The sequence below is a fragment of the Syngnathus floridae genome, chromosome 2, assembly GCF_059516105.1.
Source record: "Syngnathus floridae isolate MCC-2025c chromosome 2, RoL_Sflo_1.0, whole genome shotgun sequence".
NCBI lineage: Eukaryota > Metazoa > Chordata > Actinopteri > Syngnathiformes > Syngnathidae > Syngnathus > Syngnathus floridae.
Window position 1 is genome coordinate 23,170,855 of NC_142414.1, and position 23,963 is coordinate 23,194,817.

Below are 23,963 nucleotides of genomic sequence, written 5' to 3' on the forward strand. Positions count from 1 at the left end.
TTTTTTGGTGAACTTATACAGTAAATACAGGATATTTCTCTGTGTGTGTGTGTGTCTGTGTGTCTGTGTGCTTGTGTGTGTCTGTGTGTCTGTGTGCTTGTGTGTGTGTGAGTGCTTGTGTGTTTGCTTGCGCATCAGCACGGTGTAAATGTAGAAGAGTTGTCAAACAGTCCACAGTAGATGAGTAAACATAGTGATGCTTCTATTCATTCCTCAGACTTGAGCAGACCATCTCAGCTCATGTTCGTGTGCATGTCTGTGTGTGTGTGCGTGTGTGTGTCTCTGAATTAGCATATAGGAAGTTGTACATGTGACAGTCGAGTGGGAGGAAAGAAAGAATAAACAGTTTACACGATATCAGTGGGGAGAAGGTAATGTAATTGGAGCTATGACACTCAAGAACAAGAGAGACGTGAATTGATTTAGCTTCATTTTACATTGTTTAATTCAGGTTTATGTCAAGCTTGGGTCCTCAAGGGCCTGTTTCCCACGTCTTACACATACACACGTATACACAGTGTGTGAAAGTGACACTGCCCTGCAGTCAAGACATTCCTTCGAATGGTGGCTGTCACATTTCTTCACATCAACAGCTCATGCTTGAGGTTCTATGTTTGACTGCGACACAATCAAGAATAGAATATCCACCACCCACTGTTGGCTTTCTGGAGAAATAAAACCCGGAACTAACGCAGTCATCGTTTTTTTTTAAATTGGCTGCCGGCATAATTCGGTGAAAGCAAAAAGCTAAAACCCATTAATGTTATGTGTAAAAAGCATAAATCTGTTGGGGTAGCGAGGTGTGCAGTGCTGTGACCAGAGCGAGAAGAGCCGTAGCAGGAAGATTTTTGCTTTCCAGTCGTCATGTTTACATGGTGTGTGCTCGGATGAGCTAAGACAACGCCTACACATGGAGTAGTAGAGCCTCTGGTGGTTTCATCCTCCTACTGGTCCTACTGGCCAAGCTGTCAGCGCGTTTACATTTGTAGGAAGGGATTGTGTTGGCCAAATTTGTCGCCATTCATCTGGCATGTCACAAAGTAAACCATCAAAAAAAGATTAGCTTTGGAATTTTTGAAAACATGCACAATATATTTGAATATTACTATTTATAGTACATAATTGAAGCACAACTGTACTATATGTACAGTACACAGTGAACTCCAGCTTATTGTGGAGAAAGAGTGCTTGCGTTCCGATGTACACGGCACTAAACTCAAAACTCTGTCACCTATGCATTTACGTCCCATACATAAAATTAATAATCTCTGTCTGAAGGCAAAATGACAAATTATTTTTAACGGCCTTTATGTAAATTCAGGTGTCCAGGGGTTTTATTGTACTTTATTAATTCTACAGTGGGAAGTTCTGGAGTTATTGCACCACATTTGCATTGGCATTTGCTTGACCGGTGAAGAATAGATTTTTGTGGACTGAAGTCATTCTGTGTGGTTGAAAGATTTTCCGGTTTGGTGTGGGGAGAAAGCCTATAACTAACCCCCACGGTAATGAAACTAGACTAGGACCTTCTATTAAACATTCATCCATCTAATTGGCCATACTATATACTACATATTATATTTCCTTAACTCATCTCAACCACTCTGTTCATTTTCAACCGTAACTAGTATATCCATAGAAATGGAGCTGAGGAAAGTATAGCAGTATATATGATTTATTAATGACATTCGCATCAAATATATGTCACAGAAACAATATAGGCCAATCACAGTACTGTATATGATTTTGCGTGTGTGCGGATTGAACTTTGAGAAGCTAATCAGATGGATGATGGAGGAGCCCTGGTGGATCAGTGTGTTGGAACGATTAAATGATCCTCTCACTGCTGCTTCTGTTGCTGCAGTAAGGTCATGCATATGCATGACAGAGCTGCTCACGCACGCACACACACACGCACGCACATACATTGAAATGCCCACATTTTCAAATTATGATCACAGTGAATGCTATGCTGTTGTTTTTGAGCTGTCTATCTCAAAGGCTGAAGGTTCAGTCACATAACATTGAAAAATATGCATGTAACAAAAAGAAGCATTGCGGTATTGCAATTTTAGAGCTCCTCTTCTTGAGAATTTTTAATTTCTTATGACAACCATGTATATCCGGTTGTCATTTTTAGATCCAGAAGCTATTTCAGATAAATCACCACGACCAGCTCTTATTAGAAGCTTGTTAGCAGTTGTAATTGAAGCTTTGGTACGTATTTTATTTGGTACTTATTTTCAACCCCGTTTTTATTGGTTATTTGGATACCCAGTGTTGACAGTGCATAGAAGAGAATACAATGTTCAATCGTTAATACACGATATTATACATACTCTTATATAAGTCTGTTAGTAAGTTATGAGTCTGTATTGCTGTACAGTCTCCCTCAACCCAAATTACTTTGGAATGATTTTATGTTTTATAGATATTGTCTTTTTTTAGCTATACGTATTGATGCATCAGCCCGTTTCCACCTACCTCGGTGTGAAGCTTGACAGAACACTAACATTCAAACAACACCTGGACAGTGCCACGGCGAAGACAAGTGCCCGTGCCGCCCTTATGCGCCGCTTAGCCGGCACCACCTGGGGAGCCACAACGAAAACACTGCACATGTCCACGCTGGCCCTGGTGTTCTCAGCTGCCGACTACTCTGCCCCAGCCTGGTGCCGTAGCCCCCATGTCAAGAAGTTGGATGTCGCCCTCCACAGCGCCCTGCGGACTGTCTCGGGTTGCCTGCGAGCCACCCCAGTAAACCAACTGCCGTCCTCGCAGGCATCGCCCCGGCTAACATCAGACGAGACGAGAATCCCACTTGCTCCATAAGATCGTCACAGAGACACCACGACGCGTGCGCCTAAAGTCATGATGCCCCTTTGCCATCCAAGCCCATGAGCTGCTCAGCACAACAACAGCTGACACTTCCAAGGCCACCTGGGTCAAGACCAAATGGAGAGAACAGTGTAAGTCAGCAGAACCATCTAGGCTGCACCACTACATCAATGACCCCATAGACGTCTCTGGCCAGGACTTGTCCCGGAAACAGTGGACAACCCTCAACCGCCTGAGGACCGGCGTTGGATGCTATGGAGCTGCAATGAAGAGGTGGGGACTCGCAGATAGTGCCTCCTGCGAGTGTGGGGACCCAGTCCAGACAGTAGAGCACATCATCAGCAGTTGCCCCAAACACCGGCCATCGAATGCCAAACAAGGCCTGATTGATCTGGACGACGACACGGTGACCTGGCTCGCCTCAACAGAGCTGCAAGTCTGAAGTCATACGACAGAAGAAGAAGAAGAAGAAGCTATACGTACAAGTAAATTATGTTGTAGCATGGGTGGGTACATTGCTTTTGTGATTCAAGTGATTCACTTGTACATTTTCTTACAAAACAAAATCAAATCAAGTAATAGGTTTGATTTTGTTTAGCTAGAATCGATGGTTGTCTGGGTGACTACTGAAAGAACATTTGTAATTGCAGGTAATACATTTTTCATGAGCATAAATACTCTACAGCAACATGGGATGCAGTTAAAGCGCATCAGCTATTCAGAGGTCACGGAGTCCTAAAGTATAAATGATTCGCTCGGAAAAACATGAGACGTATAGGAGGTTTGTAGAAGTATGGCACGCAGGAAAGATAAGAACAAGTATCACTTAGTATTATAACAAGATTATGAATCTGTGTGGATAACCATGGTTGTTAATTTTTATTCTTTCTCCATAAACTTTGTTGATAATGGCTTGTTTCCGCAAACTCTTGAGAAAGCCGAATTGATTGATAATAATCATAAGTGGATAAAGAGCCACATAATTTTTGAAAAGTGAAAATCCATTAATGAGCTTAAATGTTCTTTCAACTGTGATTCCCTTTAGTGAGCCAATAAAAGCTGTACTTGTTTGGCATGTAATCAGACCGCGGACGGAATGCGGCTAGATTTTTTTTCCAAAATACTGTATACAGGACGACGAATACAGGAGGTTCAGTAGCGGGCGGAGCTTAAACCCCCCCACCACAAACACACAAATGTCCACAGATGCGCGCACATGCCCACACACACACACACATACGCAAACACAAACAAGCACACACTTCGAATTCAGGTTTCATTTTTGTTGTTGTCGCTTGAATAAAATAGCTTAATGTTACACAGTGTAGTCGACATGTCACCGAAAGCAGCTGCTATTAGTTGACCAATCGGATCATTTGTAAAACACAGCATATCGCAACAGAAGACAGCTGCCCTTTTGTAATTTGAATTTCTTGGTACAGTTTGCTTCTGGGGTAGGAAGATCCCTGAGAATGGTCACTGTAAGCGGTTGCTTCGGCGGATGTAGGTGCAGGGCTCCTGCACAGAGCTCCGTGTGACTTTGTCATTAGCCAAGTACACCGCTGGGGCAATTCCCTGAGCCCACCCGCTGCGACGGAAGCTTAGTGGATACCCACACGTATCATCCATTTATGTGTCCTATTTATTCAAATGAGATGTGAATTCACTTGGGGCGATGTTGACTGATTTTCATCATTCTCCTTTATAAATCAGCATTATGCAGTCAACATGTCAGCATAAAACTAATGTACACGGGGAACAGTCACGAGATGTCCGATGTTCTATTGGTGGTTTGTCGGACGCAACCAGTTTCTTTTGAAAGAAGTGGGAGGGGGGTCAGACTGAGATAAATTCTAAACACCTGTTTACTGTTACTTGGTATGGTTGAGTACTCATTCTGGTATCAGTGTGAAAAATGGTGGTTCAGAAACAGCGTGGGTCACCCAGTTCATCATCACTGTCAAGCATGCATGAGCAAAAAGTTGTTGGCAAGATTTGAAATTGTGCCGTGGTACATCCATGAGACATTTTACTGACTATTCAGAGTACACAATGTTGCAGCAGGGCATACGCCGCTGCTGCAGCTCGTGAATTCAAATGTTCTACTGGGTTTTCATCCAGCAAGTCACTTGACATTCCCTGCAGGGCTTGTGTGTGGGTGTGTGAGCGCATGTGCATGAGAGCGACATGACAGCACTGCTTGCATCCTGCGGGAGTTAGGTTGAGGTTTCCCCCTTTTCTCTGACACAGCAGAGGAGGTGAGAATAAGAGCAGCTTACGGTGATGAATTGAGACTAGAGAGGCAACAAAAACCAGAGTGCGGGTGAGGTATGTGTTGAAGAGTGTGGCAGCGAGGGGTGCATGCAGTGTCTGAGAGGGGGAAAACGTAGCGGACAGGTAGTCACACTCTGTACTATTTTGCTGCATTGGCACATTACAACTTCCCATCCAATAGACAGTTTGTGATTTGTATTAACTAATAATGAAGAGAAAAAAAATTTTTTTTGTGGACCCTTGATGGTCAGCAGTAACATTGCAGGCGCCTGTAACAACAAAAATCATGTATGACTCATGAAAAAGCCATGCACTTGCAGACAAACCAGAGTTGAGGTATAGCTTCCCTAATGATACCGTTGTTATTTCTGACCTGCTGAACCTGCTCACTTTTAAGACCTTAGCTAATGAATCATAGCAGTATAGCGCAGTGTGGGCTGCCAGCACCTGAGGCAAGTCAACAATTTGCACTTTCTAACCAGTGGATCTGTGGAACTGCTTTGAATCTTTTCTGAGCCCTCTGGGCTCTTGTGACGCGAGTCCAAAAAAAGAGATACCTTTTTGTGACATTGTGCTAATGCACATTGCCATTTTATGTACACAATGTCTGCAGCACGGTGGAAAAATGATTAGCAGATCTGCTTCACAAAAATGAGGTATGGGGTTTGATCCAAGTTTCCGCTCTCCAGTGTGGAGCTTGCTGGTCCTTCCTCCTCAAGCTAGTCCAGCTTCCTCTCACTTTCAGGACAATAAATTGTCCATTAGTGTGGATAGTTGAGTGTTAAAATGTGCTCTGCAATTGAAGGCAACTGAAGGTCGGTCCTGTGTATCCCCCGTGAACATGAGGTCTCATAAGCGAACTATGGTCATGGCAGATTTGTCAATTCAGAAATTGTGATTACTGTAATTATGATTAGGCATGGACCCACTTCATATTCTGATGATAACTGAGCAAACATACCATACTTTCACGGAATTGGAATTAAGGCTCTAAAATGTATAACTTTTAAATCTTCAAAAAAAACAATAAATGAAATCAAAACACTGTGTAACCGCTTGTAATCTCTTTTAACAAATAATTCCTATTGGGAGGGACATTTTTGTAGAAGTAATATATTCACATATCCATCCCCACATGTTGCAAAGCAGAAGTTCAACCTTTATACATTAAATTGACATACTTTTTTAATAGTCTGTTTTTACTTGTTTTTATGCTATTGCATTTATCCCTAACCACACTCTGTTTAAAAACATGTATTTGTAACTTATTTTGGGGGACTGGAATGAATTAATTGCATTTCCATATTTCAATGGGAAACATGACCTCAAGTTATGAACCTTTCAAGTAACAAACAGGCAGAGGAAACCAGTTAAATTTGAAATTTGAGGTTCCACTCTACTGTATGCAGTATATTAAGTATATATAATTTGCTATGAATATGATGGCATGATTGCCCCAGGCTCTGAATTTCAAAGGAACGTTAAACACCTGTTAAAATGCTGTGGTCATCATAATTGCTAATCATGCATAATCGTTTGAAAATGTTCTTTTTCATCATCATAGCAAGGCATCTGTGAGCCACACCATGGTTGTTTTTCCTTGGCCTGCCTTTGACATGTTTCTTTCTGATATCGTCCAGACTGCTCTCATCTCATCACCCTTTCCCTTACCTCCTCTACACATGTCATATCTGATCACACAGCCCACTGCTTTACCTTTTGCCATTTTACGCAGTCACTGAGCACTCAGTGTGCTGCCACTCAACCTGTAGAAATTCCCAAAACACCAATAAATAAAGTCAAGGTGTGCCAGTCGCTACTTCCCGTTTTTCCCACTTGTTTGACTGAGCTTGTCCATCGTCCTGCTCGACTCACTCTGTCTTTTTCCTTTTTCTATCATCACCGCGCAGCATTATGCATTCCGCATACGGCTTTGCGTTATAATTCTCTCAAACACAAGCTCACTTCATTTGAGCGCTTGAGATTATTACAGTGTTTGTTTAGGAACATGGGAGCTGAGCGTATGAAGATAAACAGCTGCGATGTTCTGGCTACCTGACTTTTAGGATGTGTGATTAATTTCACCCGCTCGCACCCATGCACATTCACTGCTGGCAGAACAAAATTAAATGCACCGTAAAGCAGGCAAAGATCCATATATGACACTCACATGGATAAATTACCACAGACAGACCAAAGCAATGTGATTGTTTCGCACGGAGGTCAGGTCATGTCTTGCACATGAATTGAACAATTCATGGTGGTTTGGGCATGATAGTGCTTTCGATGAAAAGTTGTAAAAGTATGTGAAATATCTGAGGTCTTTTGACATTATCAATACCATTCCGGATTCTTCCTTGACATCTTTAAAGCTGGTTGCAAAAAGTACATTAGTGGGGTCGATGTAGTTTGCACTTTGATCGAGCCATCAGTTCAGTCTTTTCACAAAAAATATATGAAACGATATATCCAAATTTACATTAGGTGCAAAAATCTAACCCTTTTCAGGAAATTGGACCTGTGGAGAAAAGGGTTGACGTCTCAATCACACATAATCCTTGTAAATTGTGGATGGCTACCCCAGTTGGAATTGTATGACAAGCTTGAGGCGAGATGTTTTGTGGTTTCCATTAATGTGTAAATAATACTCACCTACTTACTTTTTCTGAATGTTTGTGATGCGAGATACGACTTTTAGTGCACGGTTAAGGCTTATGGCTGGGGAAGAATTTGCAAATAAAATGTGATACATGAGAGGATAAATGGAACAGGACGTGATAGATCTTCAGAGTTCAGTTCATACTTACAAGTGGAGGATCATACATGCTTATATACAGAAATGTAATGCATATTTGGATCAAACTGAATATTTAAGGCTTATGTCAAAGGTTGGTGCTTTGACAGAAGACAGTGTGCATACGAATGCATTTTGGATTGGATTTCTACAATATTTTTAGATCTAAAGACGGGTAAGGGGAAACGTCCTTTTTACGTGGAAGAGAGAACCATTTTGAAAAATCCAAATTGTTATAGATAAAATAAGGATTTTGCAGAGAAAGGTGAATTGATCAATCGATTTATTCCACCTACCGTAATTTCCGGACTATAAACCGCGACTTTTTTCCAAAATTTTGGACCCTGCGGTTTATAGTCAGGTGCGGCTTATATAAGATTTTTTTCATGATTTTTGTGATGACTTGATCACTTTTACTCTTAACACTATTATATACAGTAAAAGCTACAAAACAAACTGACAAATAACTCATGTTATTAAAACGTTAAAAAGGCTTTCTATGTACTATCTTTCTTTGTAAAAAAACTCGTGTGCACGTGCGGCTTATAGTCCGGTGCGGCTTATGTAAGAAAAAAACTGAAATATCCCTGAATTTTAGCTGGTGCGGTTTATAATCCGGTGCGGTTTATAGTCCGGCAATTACGGTAATTAGGAATTTTACCCAAAGCCTTTCCACCTTTCCTTTTTTTTAACCTGCATGGTGGAATGTAAACTGCCGCCATTACGATCGAGGAGAGACTCAAAGATGCACTGTTTAATCAGGGTGTCAATTTCTGGATTGTCTGTGTGGATGTATGAGTAACACCCAGCTCTGTCTGTCTAAATCTCTAACTGCCTCTTTCTTTCCCTCCTTCTCATCATCCTGCCATCTACCAAGACCAGAGACTCACGAGCCTTATAACAAAGTTCCATTCCCCTCTGTCTTGTGCATTAATGAGACACCCTCTATGCAGGAATACAGATACAAAGACATGTGGCATACAGAAATAATGAAAGCGCCAAACTCTGGTCCCTGAAGACGTCGCTATTCATAAACTGCACCTACATAGCATGTGTAACGTCACAGGTTTGCATTCATTATAAATGGTGGTATGAAATGTAGGCAAGCATATACTGTCTGTGGAATACACGCATCTCATTTCCTTATCAGTAGCTTTACCTTCTCTTGTTTGCTAGATATCACCAAATAATGCTGCAGGCAAGAGTGGGAAGGGTAAATGTACAAGGGCGTGTAAAGGTAATGATACCATTCATTTTAAGATGAGATGTGACACCAAAGAGAAGAAAATCGAGCCGCCAGAATAGAATGTTTATTCATAGGCTGGTGCATCAGTGCATGCTGCAACAAAGTGCCAACCAGAAAAAAAAGTATTTTGACATTGTGTGATGTGGCTCAGGTGTGCTGAGGAAAAATGGTAACATCTTGACAGCTGCATTGCTCTCTCTTTGCAGCCCCGATTGCTCATTACATCCATGTTAAAAAGGATTTACATGGATAGTGGAGCACTTGGTGGCAGCTGAGCTCTGCAACAGCTTGATTCATTATTGATCGCTTCCTATTCTTAGATTTGCGCTGCAACATTGGCTGAGGTGTATGTGTGCTTCGGTCTAAATAGGCAACGTACAAGTGAGAAATCTGAAAGAGAGAGGCAGACGTTCTGATAAAGGCTGCCATGTCAGGTGGACTCCAAATGACAAGTTTCCTCTTTTTTTTTTTTTTTTTAAATGATGAAATACTGTCCAGTTCTGATAAACGTTTGCTTGAACATCCATGGTATTTTTCAGGAGCTGTAAATTTTCTTTTAACAATAACCTCCAAATTTATACTGTTTTGAGTTTAAGCTTGCAGGTTGAATGGTTATGATTGTTGCTCACAGCACATTTTGGATTTGAATTTAGAATTCAGCCTTCTTTCCATAAGGTGTCCAAACATCCTCGACTCTTGGCTTTGACTCTTGGCGACCAGTCCAATTTATCTCATGCCTCTGAGCCAAAGTCAGCAGGGATAGGCTTCACTACCCATGATTGAATGTCTCAAATTGCTATGTGGAAAAAATGAAGATAAACAAAAAAAAAAGAAACATCGCAATGTCAACTGTTAACACTGTCTCTCTCTCACTCATTCTTCCTGCTGACACATTTTTTGGTTCGTCCCTCTGTGCGGCCAGGCCCAGTGGGGACCATCAGGCTATAGAATATGAGAAACGTATGAGAAAAAAATGTAAAAGAAAAAACATATCTTTAGATTAGTAGATTATGTAGTTTATTAAAAGTGACTGTCTTTGAGAGCCTGAGGGGCTCCAAGCACAGTGTCTCTTCTCACCTTGCACTGGCAGCCTGATGATGGAGAAGAGTCCTACACTCACTTGCTTGTTATATTTGAGAGTGTCATTTTGAGTCAAATATTTCCGTGCGTGTGAGGCACCACCGTAGTATGCTGTGCTGTGTAACAGTCTTTTAATTTCAGTGAGATTTCCAAAATATAAGTGGCAGTTAGTCGACCTCAAGTTATTACGGTCATTGTGGAGTGGCAAAGTCAATACGTCCTCAAGCTGATTAGTCGGTTCAAACCCTGATAAGTGGTATAACAAATAGATGCATGGAAATTTCACGAAGACTTGAAATTACTGGTCGGGGAATGGTTTGTTTTAGTGTTGTGATTGACATTTGAGGAAGTCAAATGGAGTAATTGGATTAGAGTAATTGGATGAGTGGTACAAAATTGGATGCCTGGATGTTAGTGTTCCATGTTTGTGAGCAAATGATTTTAGTGAATGGATTGAAAGACATCCTCAAACTTGTTTCTGGTGTTCCCGTTGGGTTCATCTCATTAGCCTAAGAGTAGAATTGCCAAAGTCATTTTTAACAATTGATTGTACCAAGTTCATTTTGTTTTTCCTTTTTTAATCACTTCACTGGTTTCTTTTATATCAAACAAATTGTTTTAGGTTCTTTACCTGACAGAACCTAAAACAATCTGTTTGATATAAAAGAAACCAGTGAAGTCATTTTTAACATACAGTTCAATAAAAAAAATTTTAAAAAATCTGAAAACATTTAGATAAGTATGCAATTAGGATAATGGTATTGTTTGGTAAGCAGGGCACCTGGGTAGTTTTATCTTTCTTATTTTACGTATTATAAGATCTGTCATTGTGCCTCCAAAGGAGTTTTGTTATGAAGAATGCTTGCACACAATCAGTGCTTTTCAACTATTTATCTGGATTGGATGTATTTCAAAAGTGGGCCCTCACACAGCAAAATGATATACGGTGTATAAAATGAAACATAAGATATTCATTGAAGCTTAGAAAAAGCACATTTAGAATATTTTCTGCACTCTCAATGCTTTCAGCTACAAATAAAAGTATTTGATTTATGTCTTCAGCAAAAAAAAAAAAAAAAGACATTTTGACAGTGCTGTAGAGTGATTTTCTTTAAATGAGCCCCCTGAATTTACACAATTTATTTCTCACCAGTAAGTAAATGAAGATGTTTTGTTGTGTTTTTGTCTGGTTGTGCATTGATAATTTGATGTCTTCCGAGAAACTGGTGCTCTGGCATGTAATTTTGTCAACATGACAAAAAACAACAATACAGGCTTTTTTTCATCCTACTTCAAGAGAAATTAGACACATAGCACTCTAACTTAAAACATCTCATTATGGAAAAGGTCAAATACTTGAATATCACAGCAAGAATCTCTGAAGCCTCATGTTAGCCACAACTCTCTTGTGTAGTGAGTTTGGAGGAAGAGATATGTCAAACTAATTGCTCTTCATTTGAATAAGATCTGTCAGACATATGCAAATTAGTAGCACAGAAAAGGCTTTCAATTCAAAATTCTCCAATGCTGGTTGAACAGTAATGTTTAAATATATTCACTGGGCGTTCTATTAGTTAAACTTATGGGCATTGTGACACCTCCAAGGGTGAACACAATAATTTTTGCGACGCTTGCTTGACTTCCAGTTTGTTTCAATTGGTCAATATTGGACCTCTTGTTCCAGAACATTCCAAAGATGCTCTAATGCACTGAGATGTAGTGAATCCCAAGGCCATTTAAATGTGGTTAACCAACACTCATGAACTGTATAAAAAATTTAAAAGAAAACACTTAACACTCCTGATTAAGACCAAAGAAGATGCACCATGTTACATTGTGCTCAGGAGCAATACTCGGCAAGAATGTGGTTTAAACAAAACAGAATTGTTGCTATGGGACTTGAGTGGCACCCCCTTCCACAATTACACCACCATCAAATGCTGTTTGGGGGCTGCAATCGTGGGAGTAATCAGTACGAGTGCCATTTGTTTCTAATACTCATGCTATTTTATTCTTTGTACTGGTGAAGCATTGTTACTTCTCTATATTCTCAGCAGAACATTGGCTAATGATCATACATTGTTTGTTTTCAGCCCATTACACCTTGCACAGTGAACAGGAAGAGCAAAGGCATATATCACACTGATTGGCTTGTAGTAAGTCTATGTTTCATTCTAAAACGGTTTCTGAATATTATTACACAGGCAATATCTTGAGGGCTACCATTATCACAAGCCATTTCCAAGAGTGATTCTTTATTAGTTGTGCTATATAAACACAATAAAAGTGTGTCTCACCTTATTTCTGTGGTTGTTGTGTTGAAGCATCGGGATTACTCTTATCAGGAATTCAGACTATTTCATAGGAAGAGTAGCCTATAGTTGTGGAGGTGACTGTACAGTCTGTGGAAAAAAGTTTACTATCTTTTTCCATGCAGTTCATTGCGGTTTTCATGACATCACTGCCCGATGATAACATGTAACATGTCAAGCACATGATTTGTCTTTCAGCGCCTGCAGGAAGTAAGCTTGTGTTTGTGTGTGCGTGTGTGTCTGTAAGTACACATTTGTCTGTAAGTACACATTCATGCGTCTGTGTGGGACTGTCAAGACTGTTCAAGTTTGCATGTTGGCACGTCATATGACAAGTTATGACAAGGCTGCACAACATAAAAGCTATTGTCTCTGTATGTAATCATCAGCATCAGCCTCATCATCATCCATCATCCCAGTCACATGCTCTGTTGTCATAAAACCTGTTATTGCGTTACTTAGAGCATAGGCAGGTTCTCTCCTGCTTTGGTTACACAGGGCTCATGAATAAAAACAGCAGATAACAAACCAGTTGCATACGCATCCAATCACTTCAACATCCTGTCAACCTCCATTTAGCCTCTTCAGTTTGAAATTTGTCAAGTGGCAAATTGACATTGACGTGAAAATTAATTTGAGCATATTTCCCCATGTCAGGGAAACAGTGAGTTGGAGCAGCCATGCGAATATGGTTGCATCATCAAAAACTTTTACAAAGGGACGTTTTGTATTTTTTCTAGGTGGGCAATTTCTTTTGAGTAGTGTATTGTATTGTATTGTATTGTATTATATATTGTATTAACTACCAGAAAGGTAGCTTTGACATCTACTCTAAAGTAGGGAGAGAGGGGCTGCTTCCAGAGTGAACATGGAAGATGGTTCCGCAAGAAAAGAGCCTGATAACTGAAGTGTTGCTCTGCCATCCAATTTTTGAGAAATCACAATGCCCCCTGGCCATGTTGACCTTTTAGGAGAGTAATACAATTTTACATTCAATTCAAAATTTTACAGATATCCAATGTTTTACATTACACAGAGAAATACAGTGTTGTCTCTTCTTGATACAAGAAGAGCATTCTTTGAGGATATGTGTGTTTTCTTCTGTCAGATGTAATTTGTGGAGTCATCCTTGTGGTACAAGTTCAGCTTAGTGAAAGAGCACATAGTTTGCAGACTTGATACCAGACTCAATAATAAATGGAAACAAAAATGGCCACTGTGTCTGCAGTCTTAAAACAAACAAGCACTCTAATGAGCCCTCTAGGTTCCTGTCTCAGTCAATTTTGAACTAATGGGCTAGACCTGCCCTCGGCGATTTGACAAGACTGCGGTGTACAGTTTAACATAACAATTAGTACTGTAAAGCCACATGGCATCCTGTCATTGCATTTATAAGACATAATTGGTAAAAGTAGCTTTTATCTGATAGAGGGTGAATTTGTGGCCACTTGGATGGTGATTGTATTACAGTATACAGCGATTGGTCATCATGTAATAAACTTGTCATGTAAAGTTTGAATGGTACTTGAATACTGATGATTTAAGGATGTACAGTATCTATCTTAGTTTCTTGAAACTATTGTTTCTTTTATGGGCGCAGTGAAAGGTATTAAAATGGGCTTACTGCGGTGTCACAAACTAAATCCAAAGTAAAGTCTGAGAACATGTACCTTTCTTTTGCTGTTATTTTTTTTGCCTTCATTTATATAGACTGTTCCTACCAGCAGACTCAAGTTTAATATGGCCAGTCATAGCTTTGTGTTTATCTAAGCAGATGACATTTTCACACTGGCCAAGAGATAAGAAAGGGCACATGAGTTTACTGCTGGGATCTTCCCAAAGTATTAAGTGAGAGAAGTTTTTGTGCTTAGAAATATTGTTGGTAATGCAAGCGTAGTTCAAGCTCACACTGACAGAAATGAGATCAGGAACAAATTTGAAACAGTGTTTCTTCTAAGGGGAAATGAAACTAACTACTTCTGTGTTTAATCCAATTTTGTACAATAAGTAAAAATACATAACCGTTAAAAAACATTCAGAGGTTAAAATAATTTCTATTAATAATTAGAAAAAAAGACAATGTATATATTTTTATTAAATTAATTTAAATTGTGTTTTAAAATAATTAACTAGGAAATTTGCATTTTAATGTCAAGATACAAAATATAGCTTTTTGGTAGACGTTCACATATTCAGCATTGCACTCTTAGTCTGTCCATGACACCAAAGGAATTCAATTATAATGTGACACGCACAGGGTGAGACAAACAAAATAAATTGAATCCTTAGTGAAGGAAATTAGTGACGTCTTTGCAGGCAGGGTCAGGGGCTGAATGTGGAAGCAATTTAAACCCCATTTAACATGCCTAGGCACTTGCATAGCTGTCAAAGCTCTTTAGATTAACTTGTAATTTATCGTGTTCATGTTATTCCATTTACTAGTTCCCTCATGAAACTCCCTTATTGAATTAAGGTGACAAATGTTTAAGCCTCGGCCGCAGTCTCCGATTGTTTTCGATAAGGATACAATGCGGTAGATTACCTTTTATTATTTGAAAATGCCAGCAAACAACATAAGTGACGTTTAGCACGACGGTCCCCATACAATCGACGGCCAAATAGGATTTTGTTGTCTTCATTAAGTAGGTGGAAGGAAGCTGCTTTCAGTGATGAATTCACTTCTTTCATCCTGCTATTTAATTCTCTCTCCTTCACATCCACTTTTGGTGAAGTCAATAAATCTACATCAGTCCTTATTCATGTCACAGTAGAGGATTGGACAAGACTATTATTTGGTAAAGAGGACAAACAATATGGTGACTACATTTAACGCCATCCCGTCGCACTAATCCAGATTTGGGAAGTCTTTCCTGTGGCGCCATGCAATTGCCAACAAAGCACAAAATAGAATGACGCCAGACATACAAAATGATGAGAAAATGTTTTTTGTCTTTATGTGCTGAGGAGAATTGATCCTCCAAAAGGTGAAAGCTCTTACGCTCCCATGCCCGTCTCACCGTCCTTCAAGGGCACTATAGGGGTTCTTTATTGATCACCTATTGACAAATCATATGGATGAGTGCTGGTATATCAAACTGTGGGAGTTCACCAGCAGTTTTATCATTTACAGTAAATATAACATATATTTAATGTTATATTATATTAAATATAATCCACCATCTGCTTTTTTAACAAGATACAAATGTTTGTTAAGCTTAAAGGCAGCCATCATCCTTTTATGCTAAACTAATTAACAGTTCTCTTTTCTCTTTATTTTTAATATACGTATAACATGAACTCGCGTTTCACTCTTGTCTTCTTCTGCAGGTGTTATGCTTATCTTTTTTTGACATGTAACTGAAATGAAACTCATTGTACCATTTTAAGCTTCAATCTTTTTCTGTAAAATGATGTATTCAAATGTATGTAAAGGAAGATCTTTTTGCAAAATTACAGTGTTTGCTTATTAAGCCCTACAAAAATCTATTTTCTCATGGTAAACATCAGTCACTTGGGAACACTTTTTGGCATAACATGAGGTATACCTGATACAACACAGATTTCAGCCTTTACAAACATAGAAGTACTAACAAGATGCACCATTCTGACTATATTCCTTCTACAGCTTCCCTCAGGATATCTGTATCCAAACTCATTTCACATTTAGTTTCCTCCCACATTCCAAAAAATATGCATGGTAGGCCCATTGACCGCTCCAAATTGCCCATAGGTGTGATTGTGAGTGTGCTCTGTGATTGGCTGCCAAACCAGTTCAAGGTGTACCCCGCTGGGATAGGCGCCAGTACACCCGTGACCCTTGAGAGTATAAGGTGGTTCGGATAATGAACAGATGGATGGAACAACTGCATTGAATGACACCTCATTTTTTTGCTGGGCAACTGTAACTCACAACACCTGTTCTATAGCAATTTGTTATTTTCTGCCATTTCTTGTTTTCTGTGCTATCTCCAAAACCGCTGCAATAATTATATACAATGTAAGAGATGTGTTTTTCTTTCCATACCCCCCCCCTCCCCTTCAGATAAGAGTGGGAAAATGAAATAAGAAAATAAAAGTATAGACACGGTAGGGTGAGAAAAGGACAAACGACGCGGTCAATTAAGCAAAGAGTGGGAAAAACGGGCATCAAAGTGGAGTTTTAAATAGCCAAAAGGAGACGTTGGAGGGTGCGAAAAGACAATAGTGGGATGCCACTGATGAAAGATGTGGAGGGATCAAAGCATTGGATCGAGTCGTCTCAAGTGCAGCGTTGGAGACGAAGCAACATCACAAAATAGAAAGCTTCACATGTACACTTTGCTATGACTCACTGGTCTGCCTCTTGGTGATAACGCATTTGGTCGCCAGGCACTGACGTCAAACAGCCACACCATAATAAGTCTGTAGGTTACGCTGCGGTTACCATGGTGACTCCCTGGGTGATGGGCAAAGAATAGAGCCCGCTTTGCTTAATTAGAGAAGATTGCACATGATTAAACCAAGGCTGGGCCAGAACAGGAGCGGACACACACACACACACACACACACACAGACTAAGACTTACTGAGAATTATATGCGGATGACTGTGGCAGTTTGAATGTCAGGCATTTTCATTTGTTGATAATTCAAATGTAATAATTCAGTGTTGTTAGATTATCTTAGTAAGATAATTCTAATAGTCTAATATAATACAATATAGTGTCAAACATATCTTTTGTCGCAGGCCACATGAAAGTTACAGTTGCCCACAGAGGACCATCAGGACTTTACACCATTGTCCATAGGTATGGCTGTGAATGTGAAGGATTTATTTTTGTGCAACTTATTTGTGCCCTGCATCTGATGTCCGGCGTGTATGCCATCTCTTGCCAAAAGTCAGCTGGGATCGGCTCCAGCACTGGAAAAGCAAAGAAAATGTGGCACAGAGAATAGGTGGATGGCTACAACTGTACTACTTCTACTTATTATAATAATAGAAATGATAATAATAATGATAATAATAATAATATATAATGTCAATATCTGTATGCGGACGCGCTAACCATTGCTCAACCAAGCCTAACCCTCACAGTTAGGAGAGGGTATGGGTTCGATTCAACCTCTGGCCCTCCCTGTGAGGAGTTTGCATGTGCCCGCTTGGGTTTTTTCCGGCCACTCCGGTATCCTCCCACATCCCAAAAACATGCTTGGTAGGCCATTTGAGCACTCCAAATTGCCCCTAGGTGTGAGTGCAAGTGTGGATGGTTGTTTGTCTCTGTGTGCCCTGCGATTGGCGGACGGACGGACGGACGGACGGACGGACGGACGGATGGATGGATGGAGTATCTGTTTGCCTTCACCCCGATAAAAATAACAAAAATTGCTAGACCAGCTTTCTACCTTGCACACATAGACGTGATGTGACTAAATTTTAGATTGACTTTCTGCCACCAAACTGTCACTCTGCCAGGCAAATCTCCAAAGGGGCACACCCAGCTTGGCGTCAAATGGTCTGCCAAATCGGGAAATGCCTTACACTTGCACAAAAATCAGGATCTGTCAGCATTTGTGCTCTGACGCAGATGCACTGTCTAAAAAATAGAGCCCTGTAGTCTTTCATGACCAGTTTTTGTTTCTGGACTTGTTTTACGTTCTTTTGGTGATAAACAAAAAGACCAAATTCATCATCCTCAGCTTGAAATACAACTCATGTAAAATGCAGAGTGCAATGCAGCTGATGCTCTTTATAGAATGCTTATTACAGGCTACGACCTAAAGTGTATCCCTTTGAAATGATGGTCTCCTCAGCCCCTCGACTCTTTTGAGAAGCGAACAACTAAAAGTCTCTAAAAGGTTCTCTGAACAGAGAATGGCACTTTCTTCAATTCCTAGCTTGCATCACATGCAAGCATCCTTTCCATGTCGAGAGTGCCATGAAACAAAGTGAGCTGTTAATTTTATTGTCTTACAGTGGGGAGAAACTGCTCAGTTGTAAATGCACATTTTTGCGGTGATCGCACCCATGGTGAGTGACAGATTTATTAGTGTTGAATTTTTCACAGCTTGAACCACAGCTTGGTGGTTGTGTCATCCGTTTGCGTGACTGAGCAGCCATCCCCGCTGTCCCTCAGTGACTCTCTTTCTCGCAGTTGGGCAGTCACAACTCTCCAAACACTAATGGACCGCTAATCTGGAACGCTGCAATCTCCTGTTTTTCACCCCATGCTCAATCTTCCCTTCCTTCCAGTCCATCCCTTCGATTTTCCGGCCTTGCATTTCTTCAACAGGCTTACCAGATTTACTCACTCAGCATTTGGCTCTCCTATTTAAGTCTTAATGATTACTGACACTGCAGTACTGGAGCATTTTTACGTTTCCCTAGTATCCCTAATCATCTATGCTAGAAATAAGGTAATGAGTCATAAGCGCAATACCGGATATGACATGGATTATAGCCATGGGTGGCCAGAAGAATTTATACTTGACTACTAAAGTTTCTGTTCTGGACTTGAACACTATTGATAAGTAAGAAAACCAAAACAAGTTTTGCTCATGTTATTAGTGGCCTTTTAACTATATTTATTATCATATGGGAGAAAACTGCCGTGAGTTAGTGGGAAAAAGTACTTGCTTTGTTACTTGTGTAAAAGACGAGAAACACTTATTCAACTTCTTCACTTACGTAAAAGCAAAGCATAGACAATCAAATGATAACCAACCGACAAAAAGAAATGTGATCATAGGAAGGAAGTTGTGAATGCATTTCGTAGTTTTGGTTTCATTGATGGAAGCCTCTGTTTTAGCAGTTATTCCTATTGATTAAAAACATTGGTGTTTCATTTCTCCGTGATGCGTTACTTTCTCACTCGAAATTTTTACAAATCACTGCCCTTTATTTCTGTTTCCCTGCAGATGGCAAGGTGTACGCATTGGGGGGAATGGGGGCGGACATCACACCGCAGGCCCTGGTGAGAGTTTATGAGGCAGAAAAGGATCAATGGCAGCCGCTGACCTCAATGCCGACACCGCGATATGGAGCTATCCCCTTTGTAAAAGGAAACAAAATCTACATCATGGGTAGGAACTTTCTCTGTAACGCCTCTCCTTAAATGTATTCTTGAAACTGATTCCAAAAGTGTCTACTTTTTTTTTTTTTATAGAACTCATCAAGTTTTTTATTTGTTTTCTTTGTTTGCGCAATATGGATTTTACTTCGTAATTTATAACTATGACATTTCACAAAAAGTCCACCTTTTGCTGAAACCAGTCAATTCACTAATATTACTAAATATATACCACAACTACTACTACTACTACTACCTATTATTATTATTATTATTATTATTATTATTACAGTTCTGAATCTGAATCAGCACAAAAAAGTATGTATAACAATTTCCTTGCTTACTCTGTGATTGATATTCTGTAAAAAATAGTCAGCAAGTAAAATACAGGGATAACTTTTTTCAAGGTAATGTTTGTCACAACACAATATACCTATTTATATATATTTAAAGGACAATGTAGAAAATTACTAGTATGGGATCGGTTCTTATAAGTACATTTAGAAACTGATGATTTTACATCTGTCTTCAACTTGACATTTTACTTCACAGTGTGGTGACCCACAAAAGATAAAAATTCACCTCGTGTCTTTAAGGGAGTAGTGGGCATCTGACACTTCGATAAAATAGATGATAGAGACCAAAAGGTTGAAGCACAGTAGCTTGTTGCATGTTAAGTGAATACTTCAGTTTTGTCTTGTCATTTACCGATTTTCCACAGCAGAACATTAATTTTTCATCATTCTATTCAATTCTATCAAAATTCAGCTCATTCAGGCATTACAATGTTTCTCTAATTTTGTATATGAAAAGTCATGCGACGCTTCCGTCCATCTGTCTGTAGATCCGTCCGTCCTCCATCCTTTCTCTTCCGCTCAGGTCACAGAAGCAGCCCCTTAAGCATGGAAGCCCAGACTGGCTTCTACCCAGCCACTTCCTCAAGCTGTCTCACAACTATCTTAAATGGAGAGCACAGACACCCTGCGGAAGAAACTCATTTTGGCCACTTGTAGCCTTGATCTTATAGCCATAAATTGAGAGCTTCTCCTTTCCACTCATATTGTTTTATATTGCTCATTTCGGGTGGGATTGATGAGTTTTGTTGTCAAGTGCAGATGTACTAACAGGTTTCTTCAGCTAATCCCTAGTTTTAAATCACAGTACACGTGGGACAAGTGATTGTCACGCAGTCGTGTAAGTGAGTGCAGCAGATTGATGCAGCTGCGCTTATGTCAGCAATTGTGCTTCAAATTGTCTGCTGCCATGACTGGCCTCTGAAGAGTTGAGCAGCGCTTGACGGAGAGCAGCAATATGCCCACGCTTGTGCAACAGCTTTGTCAGGATAGACTTCAACCAAAATGGATAAGTGTGTCGCCTTTTTCATGTGCAATGTATAAGAAACAGTGATTACACCGTATCAAACCCGCCATGACTATTTCCAATCCAACTATAAGGAGCGTTCCCATTGTAATCTTGAGGTATTAGTCTATCATGTCTTTGACTGTAATCCTTCCCCTTCGTCTCACTTTTTGCAGTCAATCTTTTCCTTTTCTAGCTGATATCAGTCTTTCATTCGCAGGCTCTCCCCTCTCTGTTCTTTCTATCATTACTTTGCATGTTTGTATGACTTTGAACTCCTCTTAGCTCTTCTCCCTTTTATTGCACAGCCTTTTTGTGCTCTGTCAACATGCAAAAAATGGGTACAAGAAAACCTGAGGGGAACAAACTGTCTTTTCTTGTGTTCTGTCCAATTGAATTACTTCCCGATGGTGTTGTCATTTCACTTTGCTGTACTGTAAGTGCCAAAGAGACTTAAACAGTGCAAGATGGTTGTGGGTGTGGAACACGACATGCTGGTTATCTTCTAAATAGTATTCAGTGGTGAATTTGTTTACCGTTCCATAAAAGGCAGATTCATAGTCCAATATATTTCTTTGTGGTTATGAGAGATTTCCTGTTACTAAAAGAAGTGAACATTGTTTTTTTAGCATTTGCATTGTGCTAGTGGTGTTAAAAAATCCTCAGCCAAGTTTGCTTTTTCTACCTTTTCATAGCACTTCAGAAACCGCCAGCCTGGGGGCTGTCACTTGTGTTTCCTTTCTATGGTATTGCTATATTTACTACAATGAATTTGTTTTTGATTGACCCACCAGCTGTACACGTTGCACTCCGCTTCTTGCCCGGGAGCCAGCTGGGATTGGCTCCAGTGCACCTAATGACGACGGGCAGTATAGAAAATGCATGGATCGTTAGTTTTTCATTGAAAATGGTCAATTTTGACTGTCAATTCATATGTCAACTATCATGGCTGTAAACTAATTGGATCGACATTAAATTAACCACCTGTTCTGAAGTTGATACAAATGTTACATGCATTAAATTCCATATGATTGATTCCCAAAAGATTAGTGCACCATCATATTTAGTGTGACTCATCCATCGTATATTTTTTTACAAGAAATTTAAATTTTGTGCATCCCAGCCTTGAAGTAAGCTGAACGCTTTCCTCGATATTCCCAGGTGGTCGTCAAGGAAAGATGCCAGTGACAGCGTTGGAGGCATTTGACCTGGAAATGAAGAGCTGGACACGCTACCCCTGTATACCGAGCCGAAGGGCTTTTTCCTGCTGCGTAACAAATGAGCGAAGCCTCTTCAGCCTGGGGGGGCTTCAGCAGCCGGGACCGCACAACTTCTACTCCAGACCTCACTTTGTCAGCACCATGGAGGAGTATGATCTGGATCAAAGTAAGTGGACTACCACTTTAAGAAAGAAGGCACACTCTTTGCCTTTCTGACAGGGTTGGATGTAGGATATTAAATTTTATACTGTATGTGTGTTTGTGGTAAAAATGAATCCTACGTTTAAACCTTAGGGCTTTATTTCGCACCCATCACAAGTGTAGTACAAAGCATGGTCGAAATTTATGCATGGGTGGCGGTTTCTTTATTTTAGTATTTTTGTACACCTGCACAGTGAAAAATGGGTGTTTGCGCTGTTGTGGGCATGAACACAGATGACTAGCCTCCTGACCAATGGGGAAGTGGAAACTTAAAAAGAATTGCTTGAGTCCATGCAGAAGATGAAAATATGCTTATAAGGGGAATGATGGCAGATGGATAGGGCGATCACAGATCACCTCTACAAAGTGGGCACTTGGAGGCCACATTCTAACCCGATCCCTCGTGTCTGTGTATGACCCCTCACCCAGCCCCAAAGCTGTGCCGCAGCCAAAGAGGCTGATTTCTATAATGATTCACGCTGTTGTTGTATTTTTAAAATGTGATCAAATCCAACACACATCTGTGAAGCAGAGTGTGCCTGCACCACGATCAAATTCACCCAAATTGCATTACACCACCTCCACCACAAAATAGACCTCCTTACAGCAGGCCCAATTTTTTTCTACTTTCGGCCACCAAATTGACAGGCGTGCCTGAGGAGGGTAAAAGAAAAGGCCCCCAGTCCACCTCAGCGCCCACTATGGTACAGCACGGTCTGATAAATTCCCAAACATTTTTTTAGAACTCAACTGAGAGATGAGAAGCTTCTTTGAGTTTGTTGGGTATTTTCACTAATGTGTGAAATCATGTGAGATCCTTCTGTCCAAAATGATCACTTTCATGGACTAGAATTTATGTATTTGCAGCGCTTTGCAGTGCAAGTCACTTTTTTATTGGCTTTGCAGAGGAGCCTTGATGCAACAAATTGACATTTTAATTGCTTACCTATTGTACAAATCTGTCATGAGAACACAAGCTACAATTGTATTATTTGCACAGGACAGAATTTGCAATGGTATCTTTGATCATTTAAGGTATTCTAGTTTTTGCTAACATAACAGAAAAGAAACTCTCAGTCATCAAATACCAGCCTAGAGCATATAAACCTAAATAAGAACACGATCTGTTCAGTGTTCATAATCCTATCCAAATGAAGGTAGATTAGGCATTAGTGAGTCAGAGCGCATCAGAGGTGATAGTGATGCAGATAGGAAGAAAAGGTCTTATCTGCGTTAGATTTTGAAATTCTCCCAAGCATGACGGTTCTTCAAAAGACATGTCGCAGGATTGCGAAGTAGAAGCTGTCTGTGTTTTAGACTCAGAGTTGCTTTGAGCACTTGCATCACCTTGACTTAAGTGTGCTTTTGATTGTCTGGTGCTGAGGATTTGATGCATCTTGTCATTAAGCAAGGCTAAGGGATGGCAATCTTGGATATTGTACCCACATTCCTCCATGGACTCTGGGGAACAGTCGTAATTAGGAATTTTACTTGCTTTTACTTACAAAAGCATTTTGCCAATCAATATTTATAGTAATAATATACCAGTAAATTAGTCAGAAATTTGCTTACTTGTAACTATAACATTTTCCTAT

General features: G+C 40.1%; 1 protein-coding gene across 5 annotated transcripts in view; it reads left to right on the forward strand.

The window, feature by feature from the left end:
- klhdc8b (kelch domain containing 8B) overlaps nt 1-23,963 on the forward strand; it is a 67,181-nt gene that overhangs the window by 18,071 nt on the left and 25,147 nt on the right. For all 5 annotated transcript variants that reach the window (XM_088399591.1, XM_088399600.1, XM_088399624.1 and 2 more), the window contains 2 exons: nt 19,437-19,601; nt 22,109-22,333. In XM_088399591.1, the coding sequence (XP_088255717.1) occupies nt 19,437-19,601; nt 22,109-22,333 (390 nt within the window). The remainder of the gene's footprint in view (nt 1-19,436; nt 19,602-22,108; nt 22,334-23,963) is intronic.